The sequence below is a fragment of the Lotus japonicus genome, chromosome 4 (genome assembly GCF_012489685.1).
Source record: "Lotus japonicus ecotype B-129 chromosome 4, LjGifu_v1.2".
NCBI lineage: Eukaryota > Viridiplantae > Streptophyta > Magnoliopsida > Fabales > Fabaceae > Lotus > Lotus japonicus.
Window position 1 is genome coordinate 29,322,432 of NC_080044.1, and position 15,322 is coordinate 29,337,753.

At 37.7% G+C, this 15,322-nt stretch overlaps 1 protein-coding gene across 6 annotated transcripts; it reads right to left on the bottom strand.

Moving 5' to 3' along the window:
* Positions 1 to 140: 140 nt before the first annotated feature.
* LOC130710852 (uncharacterized) lies at positions 141 to 13,263 on the bottom strand. 6 transcript variants are annotated; one of them, XM_057560228.1, is made up of 9 exons: positions 12,752 to 13,263; positions 12,105 to 12,263; positions 11,115 to 11,198; positions 6,885 to 6,980; positions 6,301 to 6,390; positions 6,078 to 6,221; positions 1,171 to 1,278; positions 692 to 743; positions 141 to 588 (listed from the first exon to the last, which is right to left on the bottom strand). In XM_057560228.1, the coding sequence occupies exons 1-9, from the start codon at positions 13,097 to 13,099 to the stop codon at positions 557 to 559; spliced, it is 1,113 nt and encodes a 370-aa protein (XP_057416211.1). In that variant the 5' UTR covers positions 13,100 to 13,263; the 3' UTR covers positions 141 to 556. The 6 variants fall into 6 exon arrangements, with proteins under 6 accessions (XP_057416211.1, XP_057416210.1, XP_057416213.1 ...); XM_057560227.1 differs by having other exon boundaries at positions 6,301 to 6,393; positions 12,752 to 13,261; XM_057560230.1 differs by lacking the exon at positions 11,115 to 11,198 and having other exon boundaries at positions 12,752 to 13,262.
* Between the last annotated feature and the right edge of the window lie 2,059 nt (positions 13,264 to 15,322).

Here is a 15,322-nt window from a genome sequence, read left to right on the forward strand (position 1 = left end):
TCGGGTCTCATGAGTTTCAAGTGGTACGAATAGATGTAAGGGGGTATGAATAACAATTCCCTCATATTTATGACAGATTATTTAAAATTGAGGGAACAAAAATATTAACATTACAAAAAACGAATCAGTACTTTCAGCAATGAGGCATAATGACCTTATTTGAATTGAACAGGAATCATGTTCACAACAGACCGTAAGAGTTTCTGGTCTTCCATATGTTCATGAATGAAAACCACAAAATCCAACTTGAGGTGGCTAATAGGAATCTTCGACTCCGCAAAATTTTGACGGAAATTGAAAAGGTTGATGCCAAAAATTACTATCAATCCTGACAGCTGAGGATCGATACCCAGCCCGGAAAAGTAATGCTACATTGGACAAAAAACTATTAGCCAAATGCTCATGAGAAGAGATAGATGACTAATTGAAAAATATATTCTGGGTATCTGATTGTTAAATAATGGAGTCACCAATAAATTAAACACAGATACTAATCCGAAAACTGCAGGTCTTCTACCACAAACCCAGAACATAACCAGCAACTTTCAGGAATGAATTAATCTACACACTCTTCCTGGACTTGGCCATCTGTATAAATGGAGAAAGCTTAGGAAAGATGAAGAGATATACATAGTAACGAGATAGGTGTGCGTTAATACTGAACAAAGATTAAAGATTCAGAAAGCCTCACCAGCAAGATTGATGGCCAAGTTTGCTTGAGCATCAGCCTCAGAGTTGAAGTTCTTGACAAGCAAGGGAAACAGAATGTTAATACAAAGAAGCGCATATAAAAGCATAATGAGTCTTATTCTTGCCTGGATATAAGACATAAACAAATAAGCTCTTAACCTAATGAAATCTCAAAGGAGAGAATGGATTCATAATACAAATGGTTCCTAAAAGGGAAAACCATATATTTTCAATCAAGAATGTATTGACTTCAGTATTAGTGTAAAATAATTAATAGATAAACACCCTCAGATTGAACAGGTTCCACCAATTAATTTGTGTTTCATACCCTACCTTTTCGCATTTTATATCAGTTTTAGTGCAAAAACTTCTTTCTCCTTTGGATAATTTACAAGATCATGGCATTCAATAAAAATTGCTAATATAGAGCACAAAAAATTACCATAAACATTACAAAAATAGTTCAGCGAACGGTCCTACCCTTAGAACATGACTGATCTGGAATGATAAAAATTTATCCTTCAGTTCTTTTGCCACCTTATACAATGAAGACAAGTTCGCATTCTTGACCTTCCATGAACCATCAATCTGTTTCATACAGTAGCATAAGAATAATTAAGAGAAACAAACAATAAAAAAAGATTTCATAGACCAAATACATGCAAAAGAAACTAATGTGGATTGAATTGCTCAGTTCTAAAATTTGTTCAGGGTTTTAATTTTGTAACCAGGGCTTTTGATTAGGAATTATTTGCTATTTAGTGATTTTGTTGTATCTTACATTATCTTATTCCAACTTAGAATAGGAATAACTTATTAGGGCATTTGGCTATATCAGATTTATAAACAAGTTTCAACGTAAATGAGATGCTTTGGTTATTATATGATATTTAGTTGATAAACTAGTCAGAGGAGCACCATGCTATAGAAGAGTGCTATCGGTTTATCAGAGGAATGCCCTGCCCAGCAGAACCCCGAGGAAGCAGAAATACAACATGGACATGGTTATGATATGACCCGGACAGCAAAATATGACAATTTTGAAATTACAGGACACAACACGAACACTTAAAATCAATATAACAACACAATCTTAAATCAAAAGCGAGAATCAATAATACCTTAAATTAAGCTTGTGTCATTTTAGGCATAAAATACTATGATTTTACTATTTATTATGAATTGTGATGCTTCCATTTATATTGGGACAGAATGATAGGCGCATATGGTTTAGTTAGTTAAGTGAGAGACTTATTAAACATAGTAAGATAGTTAGTTAGAGGGTTAGTTAGGCTTGTGCCTATAAATAAGAGGGGGTTAGAGAACATTAATCATCTTTTGATTCTGTTGGCATTGGGGTTTAGGGAGAACATTGGGTTTCTCTCTAGGTTTTGGAAGAGTGTTTGGCATCTCTTCCATGTAACTTGCTCTGATTCCCAAATTAGGGATTAGGGTTCTTCAATAATACATCTACAATTTCTGGTTTCTATCACAGAAATTGAAGAAAAAATTGTACATACAACTAGAACTGTCCAATAAGTATTTGTCATGAATACATGTCCAACAAGTGTACGACACGATATGGCTACTCTACTATTTTGAAGTATATGTGCATACTAGAGTGCACTGTTGGATTTTCGTACATTTGAAATAAGGTTTGAAACTTCAAAATATCTTGACAAAATCAGGTGCTTTTCCTGTACTCAGTTGATTTGTATCATGGGTAAAGCAACCTCTGCACATGAAAAAACTTCAAGCTTCTTTGATCAGTTTTGATAAGAAACTTCTGTCCCATGAGATGATGCTTCCATTTCTGCACTGCCAAAACTATGGCCATTAATTTTCTCTCATACTGACTTCTTTTGAGCTCTCTCAGATAATGCCTTACTCCAAAAAGCTACAGGCCTGTTGTCCGGAGATAGTACTGCTCCCAATCCTTTGCCTGAAGCATCAGACTCAAGCACAAACTGCTTCTGAAAATCTGGTACAGTCAATATTGGTAATTCTGAAACAGCCCTTTTCAGAGTCTGAAATGCAATTTCAGCTTCACCAGACTAGAGGAAATTGTTCTTCTTCAATAGCAAAGTCAAAGGTTTAGCAATTACCCCATATCCTTTGACAAACCGTCCATAATATCCAGTCAAACCCAAAACAAAACCTCAAAGCAGTTATCGTTTTTGGTGAAGGCCATAATAATATTGCTTCAATTTTCTAGGGATCTGCTGAAACTCCAGATTCAAAAACAATATGCCCCAAATACTCAATGTGAGTCTGACCAAAAATACAATTCTTTCTATTTTCTTTGAGAGAATGCTCTTGTAAAACTTGCAGAACCTTACATAAATGCAACAAGTGGTCCTATAAACTCCTGCTAAAAATCAGAATGTCATAAAAAAAACAAATTTCCGCAAAAAATGGTCTCAACACCTCATTATCAATCCCTGAAACGTTTATGGGCATTAGTCAAGCCAAAAGGCATGACAAGAAACTCATAATGCCCCTCATGAGCCCTAAAAGCTGTCTTTTCAATGTCTCTTTCTACCATTCTTATCTAGTGAGTAGTGATAAACCAGATTTAAGATCTAACTTTGAAAACATTGCTGCCCCTGAAATCTCATCCAACAGCTCCTCAATAACTGGTATAGGAAATTTATTAGGGGCCGTAATCTTATTTAAAGCCTTGTAGTCCACACAAAACCTCTAAGAACCATCTTTTTTCTTCACCTAAATGATAGGACTGGAAAAAAGGCTCACACTTGGCCTAATCACTCCAGCCTGAAGCATCTCATGAACCAGCCTTTCTATTTCTGTTTTTTGGTGATGTTGATATCTATAAGGTCTGATATTGGGAATAGCATCCCCCTCATGTACGACAATAGCATGATCTTATCGCCTTGTAGGTGGAAGAGTATTTGGATAAAAAAAAACATCCTCAAATTATAGCAGCAGCTCTGCCACAGGATCCGAAATTTCCTGAAGCTCCACATGGTCCAACATATTATGGTATTCCAATACTAACCCTTTCTCCCCTTCCTCTAACAATTTAATCATAGCCTTGGGAGAAGCCTTAGCTTTGGACAGAAAAGGATCACCTTGAAATTCTACCATCTGCCCTCCAATGCTTACCTTCAAAGTGAGGTTTCCAAAATTTGCTTTAATGTCCCCTAAAGTAGCCAACCAATCTAGACCAAGCACCACATCAGCGCCTCCAAGATCAAACAAAAAGTAATCTTGGCACACTTGCACCTCTTGTATACTCAATTGGATCCCCTTACACACCTTGACATTTAATCTTATGTCCACCCCCACTTCCACCCAATAAGATGGTGTATTAGTAACTGCTAGTCCCAATTCCTCAACCATCCTTGCTATGAAATTATGGGATGCCCCACAATCAACTAAAACTTACAACCTCCTTGAAGCAATCTCCCCCCATGTTACGGTTAAACAGTGGTTAGACAGTTAAGAAGTTGTTAATAGTTTGTTGAGTTTGTTAGAGTCGGTTAAGAGTTTGTTAGTTTGTTAAGTGTGTTGAATAACAGCAGTGTATATAAGCTGTGAAAAGCCATTGTAATATTCATGATTGCAGATGAATAAACTTCTTCTATTCTCTCTGATTCTCTCTTCTGTTCTTCCCTCTTTCTACCCTAATCCTAACACCCCACAACTTCAGAGACTTCCTAGTAGTAATACCAACAATGCTATTCATGGAAAGTTGTAAATTGTCTACTAAATCCTCCCCAACAGTTCTGCCTTCCTCACGCTCCCACTCCTCTCCATCCTCTAACAACATCACCTTATACTGTTTGTTTTTACACATGCTCAAGACCAAACTTCTCCTCACATCGAAAACACTCCCCTTTACTCAATTTCTCTTTCAATTCTGCATCAGACAACCTCTTGAAAGTTCCCCTATTTTTCCCATCACCCCCAACATAAGTTTTATTTACAGAAGAAGCAGAAGCTGTAGTAGAATTAGTTGAGCCTGAGACAGTGGTACCCCCCTTCCATTGGACACCAAAATTCCCAGTCTTAACAGAACCAGCAGATTTATTATAAGAACCAATTTTACTACCCCCTGAATTTCCAACCTTAGCTATTGCCCTGTTCTTCCCATCAATCAATAAGGTCTTTTTAATCATAGCAGTTAAAATTCTAGGTTCATACAACAAAACTTCATATGCTAAATCTTCTTTTAACCCATTCACAAACACATCCAACAAATAATCTTCTTCTAAACCCTGAATCATGCTAACATACCTTTCAAAGTCCTCCACATACACATCAACTAAGCCTTCTTGCTTGTTGATCAACAATTCAACATTAAGGAAAAGGGTGTCTTTGAAGCAGTTGGATGAACCCGTTTTAAGATTCCAAGCTTGAAGTTATCCCAACCTGCTCCTGGATTGCTGGATTCCCACCTCTGAAACCAGCTCAACGCTCTTCCTTCAAGAGCCACAAAGGCAGCCTCCATGTGTTCCCTGCCCACCGCTTGTCTCAAACGAAAGAATCTTTCCATTTTCTGTATCCAACGATGTACATCGGCATCTCCTTTGAAAATTGGCAGTTACTATTTTCGCCACTTGTCCCCAATTTCGGAAGCTGCGTCTTCATCTTCATCACGCGCAACACTCGGCGGCGAAGGTCACAAGTGTCGGCGCGAATTCTCATCCAAACGCCGCGCGATCCTTGCTCGGCAACACGGTGATGATTCCCACAGCCTCTAAGATCGTCCAAATCTGATACCAAATGATAGACTCAAGAAGAATCAGATAGAATTGTATTATTCAAGAACCCTTATCCCAATTGGAATTAGGAAATGGCACAACACTGGGAATTTCAAGAGTCCCAATTCTCTCCACAATTTTCTAGTTCTAGAACTAACTGTAACTGACAGCCCTAATTCACTATTTATATTCCCTTTTCTAAATGTTTTCCCCACTAACAGCTATAAAAACCTAACTGCCACATGGCAAAGTCTAACTAACCCTCTCTTTTTCCCCTTCTTTGATAGACTTTAGTGACAACAGGTCTATCCTCATGCCTAACATCCTTCCAATGGAATCCAAACCTGCCATCATGAGATTCCAAAGGAAGCTGGGTGCGACAAGGCCATTGGCAAAGAATGAAAGTCTTTAAACATACTCTTTTGGGAATTCTCTCAAAATAGACTAAGTTAATCACAATACTGGTTTTCATTTACATATAGTTTTCCGATAAATATTTAAATAAAAGAGAAGGAAAAGAACAATAAGATGTAAAAGTTGAAGAAACAACAAAAATATAAACTCTAAAAATTAACATTTTTTAGTGGACAGCGAACTGTTATTAAACATTTAATCATGTTGAAATATACTTAACAGAGAGAAGAATATAGGATGGCCAACCTGCATGCAAACAAGTTTAGAGTCACCTTTGATACGAATGCCAGTAAACCCCTTTTTAAGAGCATATCTCATTCCCAATATCATTGCACGGTATTCAGCAGCATTGTTGGTTGCTATACCCGCGCCTTCACGCAACCTACAAATCTAAAAACTAATAATAGTTAAAGAGATAATACTAGTTGTATGAAAGTGACCCATTTATAGTGAAAAATCAAAAGTATACCAAACTCCCATCGGTAGATCGCAAAATAGCCCCAGCACCAGCTTTTCCAGGATTTCCTTTTGACGCACCATCAAACTCAAGAAGACATGTCTGCTGCACAAAGATAGATGACTATGAACAGTTATATGAACAGTAAAGAATTAACCAAAAGATTTCATTCAAAACTCCATAGGATAAAATCAACAATAACAACTAGAGAGCCTCCAGTGTCAAACTTGAATTTAAAATTAAAATGGTGATTCGAAAATAAGGTTATTATCCCTGATTTATTCCCAGTATGTGAGGATAAAATGCATTGTAATTAACCCATAATTGGAGGGATTAATGTGCAATGTAGCCAATACTTCTCCCAACGTCCTCAAGGTGCAATAACAGGACCCAAATAACCCTGATACACCCTATACTTTACCATCCCATAAAACTTGACATTTCAGTTAGAAAGGATAGCAATATATGCAATTGCACTGACTATCACCCAATGGTTTACTATCTAAATACTCACGGCTAAATGACAACACCTGCATAAGGAGCAGATGCATCAATAGTCGTTGAAATATTTTTCCATACACAAGGTTTCTGCTTACAGTTTCAAGTGAAGAGGCTTCAGCTACTGCATCATTTTCTAATTTAACCTGCTTTCTCAAGGGATCATCAGAGATGGATGTAGGACCAGTTACTCTCTGTTAAGAAAATAAGGAAATGTCTGTAAAGAAAATAAGGAAATGTCTGTAACGTAGTCAAACATTTGCAATGAAACAAACAAGATTGGATGCGGATTAGGAAGAATCATCACATGAAGAAAGGATAACCAAATACCAATACATCGCAGAACAAGCAATGACATGAAAACAGCTGCTTGAAAGATATTTCGGGAGGACTGATTTGAGAAAAAACATTTCAGTTTTCATTAATTAATTAATAATTACAAACGTACTACCTTATTTTCAAATGACTCTTGGTTTTAAAGATTTCGTAAGGAAACAATGAAAATAACATCTTTTTCTGTTTTCACTGTTTTCTGGAAACAGGGAAGTGAAAACAATAAATAAAATAAAACACTCTAAAACCAAAGAGGTCCCCTTAATAACCTATATGAATCCACAACATTTTCTAGAGTCTCAACTAATATTAGACTCTTAGGCGGATGTTTCTTGCTGAAAATGCAAGTGAGTGTAGCATCTCATGCTGCTGATGGTCCACGCAGTAATACTTAAGGTATTATCAAGCACTGATAAAATCCTTTTAATACATCAATTTTTTTCACTAAACACAACACCATCAATCACAATGACTCTTTATTATTATATAGTTATGCATATGTATGCAATGTTGCACAATCATTGTAAGATTCCATGCTACTTGAGCAACCTTTGTAGTCAAATTTAAGGCCCTGATCGGGATGCTTGTGAGTTTGAAGTTTTAAAATTTTTGAAAACTAAAACCAGTTGTTAGAAACCTGATTTTTATTGATAGAAAACCCTAATTCCCAATTGGAAACTAGGGAGAGATACAAGAGGAAGGGATACCAAACACCCTTCCAAGCCTAAGAGAGAACCACTTCTCTCTCTAACCCAATTCCTAAACTGAATAACAAGATACCCCTAATGTTCACTAACCTCTCTTATTTATAGGCAACATGCCTTATAACTGTCTAACTAACTTCCTAACAACTAACAATTCCTAACTAACCCTGCATTCCTATCAATACTCCCCCCCCCCCCTGAAAATTCACCTAGTACTCAAGGTGAAGGACAAATTACAAGCAATCTAAATGAACAGCATCACCACAGAGCCAATGGAGACAATCACAGCTTCCACCTGGATCCCATAGCATGAAGCAAATAGCCTTAGTCGTGTATGAAGGGTTGAACACCTTCCCTGAGCACCCAAAACAGATTCTGCCAGGAGTGATATGGCAGAAATTCCAGCAGATGCAAACTAGAAACAACCAAGGAGCAACAACTTCAAAAGCAAACTCAGCTAAAAATGAGTTGGTAAGCATCTCCCCATATCCAGCCCACAAATGCTCAAAGAGACCAATACTTGAATCAACATTAAAAAGGGGTTGAATTAGCACTATAGCAACCTCTTCAAGAGCAAACTTAGACATGAAAGAATTGACAGGTATCCCAAAATTAGCCAACCAAGTCTCAAGTAGTCCAATACTTGAATCAGCACTAAAAATCAACCCTCCTCCAAGTGTCCTAAGTTGGGACAGTGTCCAACTGGCACAAACAAAAACATGCTGATACCAAAATAGAAAATTGAACTTAGCTGCTTGAGAATGGTCCCTTAACCTTTTAAGTAGCCAGCTAGTGCAATCTTCAACAGCTAGGCCCCCCAAACTGATATTACCCGAGCCATTTTCTTTCCCACTACCTTCAACTGACAGTAATGTGGCCATTATTCAACTTAATTGGGCTCATTAAATCTATACTGTTTTGGACTTTTGAAGCCTTCCCAGCCTCTTCTAACAATTGGGCTTGACCCACTCTTTCCCTGCTACTAGCTGTCCCTAACAAGGGTGCTAAGCCCTGGAATTCCACTACAACAGAACACCTGTTGCTGCATGGGACATGTGTCCACTCCACAACCTCAGAAAATTTATCTTTAAGACTTTCATTCTCCAAATCTAACACGTTTTTGTCTCCTCTATCAACAGCAAGTAAAAACTGGTAAAACCACTTTTGTGTTGAAAGATCTCCACTTACCTCATGGGCAATTCGGTCAAACAGTTGACCCCAAGGTGCAAATCCAGTTATGCCCTCATCTTCCCTTACTCTGCGCACGTGAATGCTCATCGCCACACAACTAATCACATCCAACAGCTTGAAAATCAGACCGCCACCACCGCTCAAGTTCGGCAGCTTCGCCGGTGGTGGGAGCGGCCGCGCCACCCACCTACAACTCCGAAAGGGACACATCTCTGCCTCCTCCCGCTTTGCCATTTCCAGCGCACTACAAGATGGGTTTGGTGGCTTCGCCGGCGGACGGTTCGCTTTCTCCGGCCGCGTGGTGAATCGTCGGAATCCAGTACCTTTTTGGAGGCGCAGGTTCTAGCTTCTCCTCTCCCCCAATTTTGGAACAATTTCGTCGAACCCTAAATCGATGGTTTGGGGCCAAACGGTGAATCCTTTCTCCTTTTCCCATCGAAGGTTCTGTTCTTGGATTTCTACCATTGACGGAATGAGGACGACCTTCCCCGTTCCTACTTCCTCCTGCTTCTCCGGCGTCGTGAGATTCAATAACACGGGTTCACCCTCTGTTTCTCGATCGACTCGCTGAATCACCACCGCTGCGGTTTTCTCTGTCTCCGCCGAATCAAGATTGGGTTTGTGCGGCACTGCAAACTCCGATGGCCTATGAAACACATTCGCTGCCGCTCTCCTTGTCTCAGACGCGGCCTCTGATTCTCTCCTTTCTTGTTCAATAAAGATGGCTTTTTGAATAACCTCAGAAAGAGAGTGAAGTTCATACAATTGTACCTCTATCCGGATTTCTTCCTTCAATCCCTTCAAGAAAGTGCCTTTCACAAATTCTGGATCAATTTCTCTGAGAGCACCCACGTACTTCTCAAAATCTTTCACATTATCTTCCACCGTTTCATCTTGCTTCAGAGAAAGAAGCAACTCAAATGGATTCTGAATCTTTGAGGGCTGAAACCTCCTCACCACTGCAATCTTGAACCCTTCCCATGACGAATTGGGACTACAACCGGTCCACCATTGAAACCAGGTAAGAGCCCTTCCTTTTAAGGCCTCCATGGTTGATTGCATCTTGTCTTCTTCTCTCACCTTCTTCAACAGAAAGAAACGCTCCAAACTGTGTACCCAGTCATACGCATCATCACCCCCAAAAATTGGAATTTCCCTTACCCATTGCTCTGAAATTCTTGCCATGTTCCTTGCTTCTTCCATAGCGCAGCAAAGAATTGGTGGTTCAGGCACCAGATCGGTGCTCTGATACCAATGATAGAAACCTGATTTTTATTGATAGAAAACCCTAATTCCCAATTGGAAACTAGGGAGAGATACAAGAGGAAGGGATACCAAACACCCTTCCAAGCCTAAGAGAGAACCACTTCTCTCTCTAACCCAATTCCTAAACTGAATAACAAGATACCCCTAATGTTCACTAACCTCTCTTATTTATAGGCAACATGCCTTATAACTGTCTAACTAACTTCCTAACAACTAACAATTCCTAACTAACCCTGCATTCCTATCACCAGTTTTCAGTTTTCAATTTTTAGTTTCATCTTTTTTGGTTTTTAATTTTGAAAGAGTTGCAGACTAGCGATAGAGAAAATAGATCGAACAAACTAGCAGATCACGTGAAGTAATTAAAAATAATAATTGAAAAAAGTAAACCCACTATAGCACATCCACATTAACGGGGTACTAAATGCTAAGATGATATATTTTAAAACTAGAAAGAATAATTGGAAACCTCTTTTTTCAGTTTCCCAAACAAGTAGAAACTGTTTTGAAATGGGGTAAAAATTAAAATCAAAACCAATTTTCCCGAACATGTTTTGTTTTGAATTTCACAATTCAAAACTAAAAACCAAAAACTACAACCACCCCGAACGGGGCCTAAGAAAGTTTGAAATACAGTTCAAAGAATGGAAGGCAGACATGAGAGGGGTGTCATAAAGAAACATCTCAGAAAGACAAAATAATGAGGATATTACATACTTCTCCCAATAATGCTTGTTTTGAGGATATTATAATATATTTGAATACATATACATAATCTCTGGATCTCTTTCTTCCTGATAACCATGTTATAGTTCCAACTGTGCAAATACTTACCACATTATCTTGTTCAAGCATTTCCAGAGACCTCTTTTTAGATACATCCTCAATTGATGTGGCTCCTTTGGTAGAAGAAGGATCCTGAATTACGCATAATAAATCATACTCCCTCCGTTCCAAAATGTAAGTTGTTTTAGAATTTGTACTATATTCCAAAATATAAGTTATTTTGCAAAACCAATGCATTTTTTCTCTCTTTCTTCCTCATATACCCTCATTTAATATTATATCTCTTAATTACCACCTTCAATTTTCACCTATCACAACTCTCACTATCCACTTAACCAATAATAACATTTCTCTCTCCTTAATATAACACAACTTTAAATAGGGGTATTTTAATCAAAAAAATTATCAATTAATGAGCTCTTAAACAATGTGCACAACCTAAAACAACCTATATTTTGGAACGGAGGGAGTATTGCTTAATTAAAAAACTTCAAAGTTCATTAAATTTATCGAGGGAGAAAGCATAGTCGACGGAACAGAAGTGTGCCAGCTATATTACAGGGTACTATCTTTAAAAGAAATTTTTTAATGCAAAATACTATTATCTACTTCAAATTTCTTTCTGACATAACCACAAAACAAGTTCTACAATATTGTAATCCAGTAGAAACTGAACCTAGTAATTAGTAATTGAAACTGCAATGGTACGTGTTTAAAGGATTCTTCATATAAAATTGTCTTACAAGAATATCAAAGTGAAAGAGGAATCCTACCATCACTCACCAAAGCCCTGCTAATATAAACATAATTTACATTATCCGAGAGTACATTCTTTTACCGATTCAAATTACTTTGCAGTTGGCACTAAGAACATTAGTATATGCCTTCAACTCACAATTAAGGAAACAGATATCAACCAAGAATATAAGTTTCAGAGAATTGAACGTCTTGAACGGTAACTTTATACATCCTATTTTTAGACAGATGAAAAATCATCAAAAAGAAGGGAGAATTAAATGCATAAAAGCAGTTATTTACCTGGAAAGGGCAAGGTACAAGCAAGCCAAACAAATCCTCTTTCAATTCAGAGGCTTCAATAGTGTACAAAGCATTTTTTAGTCCATGCGAGAGAAGATATTCCTCAGTGCCCTTCGACAACGAATATCCCTTGTATACACTAACAGGAGGATCGCATACCTACCAGGTGATACAGAAGCAAGAATTTATTGAGGCTATTACAACAAAACACTAATAATTTATCCTTACTCCTTAGCCTTCGAAGATTACTTTTCAGTTTTGAAAAAAGGAAATGGAAACAACACACAAAACACTAAATGTTCCTAGTTCTTAACATCTAAACTTACAGCTAGTAATCACCCGACAGAGTGAAGTAATACAGTTCAAAGATCAGAAGCATAATGGATTACTCAGATTGCTCTACAGTTTCAATCAATCATTTTTCTCACCTTCAATCTTTATGGCCAACAAAAATTCAAAACAGTGAAAAGCTCCAAAGTTTAATAAACAAAAAAGTATGATGGCAACTTGAATTTTTCTATTGGCACCCAATTTTTCTCACCTTCAATTTGCTAAAATTCCAACATTTTATGAGCAAGATAAACAAAATGAAAAGAAAAGAAAAACACCAAGAAAATTATAGATAATGAGGTTCCGAGGAGAATTACAGAAGATCCAACTTGAGCCTGAGAGTCACTGAGACTGTTATAGACTCCAACAATGTCCCCTTTCCGCACCACATAGAAAGCGTCCTTCTCCTGCTCCATCACCGCTTCAGGCTCCACCTTCGGCAACCGAGAAGAAGCGGTTTTGCGCCCTTTTCGGGCGGAATAGCACCGAAAATGAAACCGGTTGAGGAAGAGTTCTGAATGGCAAGAGCTAACACCGGAAAACGCTGATTTCCTCGGGAACGAGAGAATGGAAGAAGAAGAAGAAGAGCGGTTCGCGGCGATGAATCGAGCGGTCCTTCCGACTATGGTAGCAGTATACGATGACAGTTGCGACAGGCAGTTCATGACAAAGAAGAGTTCTCTAGATTGACCAGGACGGAGGAGTCAGCTCCCGTTTGGTCGCTGAGAAAGTGAAGGAAAATGCATGGAATCGACGATTGACTGGAAAAGGAAATAACAGTAGCTGGTTTCAGAACACAACTGAGAAGGAGAAAGTTGAAGTGAAAGATGAAAAGGAAGAGTGTGCTAATAGATCATCGGGGACAAGTTGGCCCAAAGAACTATTGGGCCAATATAATTTTCAACTGATTTGGATTTGGGGATTTTTTTTTTTTTTCTAGATAATTACCCGCACGAACCCGACTCGATTTGACGGATAAAACACCACTTTGATAAGGTTTGAGTTTGGATTTAACCGCATCTTTAAAACTAGGTTTGGATTTAGGTTTGACATTTCCGCTTGAACCTAACTTGAATCCAATATGCATAATATTACAAAACTACTTTTATTTGTATATATGTATATGTTTTGGTGATTAACTATGAAAAGATTTATATAAAAGTTTGTAACCATAACATATATTTCGGTATATTGGTCGAGTGTTACTTTATTCTATTTCCTATATACAAAATTTGTTAAGTTCAAACGTTTATTCATATTGTTTATCATATTTTGAATGATAACAATTTTAAGGGCGTTAGTGGAACTCTAAAAATTTCATATGTTAGGAACACTGCGACTGATCGTCTATGCCTACTTTTTTCTGTCAAAGCTAAACAGCCTATATGGAAAGACAGTTCAATTCCTGGGAAGAAGCAACATTTGATTGGTCAAAGCTTATTGTCTAACTCAAAGTGACCAATAGAAAGGGAGAAAGTTGCAATGTCTGAAGAATGAGCGCAATCTTCAAATTAGAAAGGATCTAAGACAATCTTGGAGAGGAAGTCTAAAGATAAGATCACGTGATCTGACAAAGCACAATGGCCAAAGCTGAAGTACAACGTTGTCACAATCAAGTTGTCATACTTGCTCTCCAACTGATAGAAGCAAAGACCAATGCTACCTACCAGCTGACAAACTACATCTGTTCAGCAAAAGGTCTTCATCAAACAATGTCATGCATTTAATGCACCTGACAAATGCACTGTTTGATCCAACGACTAGAATCTCTCTGAAGTACAAGCTCTAACGGCTATCATCCTTCTGGCAGGAGATACTAACGTATAAAAACAAGACTTGAAGATTTTTACTTTCAACAATTTGATCACCATAGAACTCATTCCAATGATCAAAGTCAACAAGAGAAAAAGCAAGAAATCTACACAAGCTTAATAGTCAAATCTTTTGATATCGTCTACTTCAAAAAGAGAGAATCATTGCTAAGAGTCAAACATCTTCACCTCACTCTCTCTAGAATTAGAACATAAAGTATATCCTCAGAGTCAAATCTCATACCAAATACTTTATAGTTCCTAAGCCTGAAAGTCTGTACTATCAATCTTGTAAGAAAAGATTTTTGTAGAAGAAAATCATCTTGAAAAATATTGTTTAGGAGAAGTCATTGATAATACTTGTTAAAGAAGTCCTCTTTTTCCTTCCTGCCAGGGAAGTATTTTAACGAGGCGTCCAACTTTGTTTTCCCTTTATGTCCCGACAATGGTTTTGTAATTCAATTTATGTTTAAGTTCAGAAGTTGAGTGCAGATCATCTGTCTCCAATTTCCTGTCTCACTCCCTGCCCTTCCACTAAAATTTTGACACATCAATAAAATAATCCACATCATACAAGTTAACACCGTCTCTCAATTAGGTCACTCACAGTTCTTCTTCAACAAACCCAAACAAATGACACTGATGAAAGTCCTCGCCACTCATCTCTGTGTGTTCGTGATCTTTCCTATAGCCCCTCTGTTAGCCCCTCCGATGAAACATAATAAAACACTACGATTTGGAAAACGCACAGGAGACCAGTCAAAATAATTGATAAAACCCAAGTCCCAAATCAATATATCAGAATCCATTTCATTGCATCTGAACAGAAATTGAAATTGAAGCGTTTGACAAATCAAAGACAGGAAGCAGGACCAAAATAGAGCAACGATTTTGATGACAAAAGATAAATAAATTAGTTATGGAGGCTAAGATATTGGGTTTCAGTCTGTGCTTTTCAATCAGAAGCCACTGTTTTTGGTAAAGTGAATTTCAATCCTGATCAATGATCATCATGCACACCAATAAACAATGTTTAATTTTGTGTCACTACATGTGTAAGTGGGCGGATCCGTAAGT

Coding starts and splice junctions, on each gene's coding strand:
- LOC130710852 (XM_057560227.1), bottom strand. CDS start 13,099: ATGAACTGCCTGTCGCAACTGTCATCGTATACTGCTACCATAGTCGGA. Junction 6,222..6,300: donor GATCTACCGATGGGAGTTTG/GTATACTTTTGA, acceptor ATTAGTTTTTAG/ATTTGTAGGTTGCGTGAAGG. Junction 1,279..6,077: donor CTAAACTTGTTTGCATGCAG/GTTGGCCATCCT, acceptor TGTATGAAACAG/ATTGATGGTTCATGGAAGGT.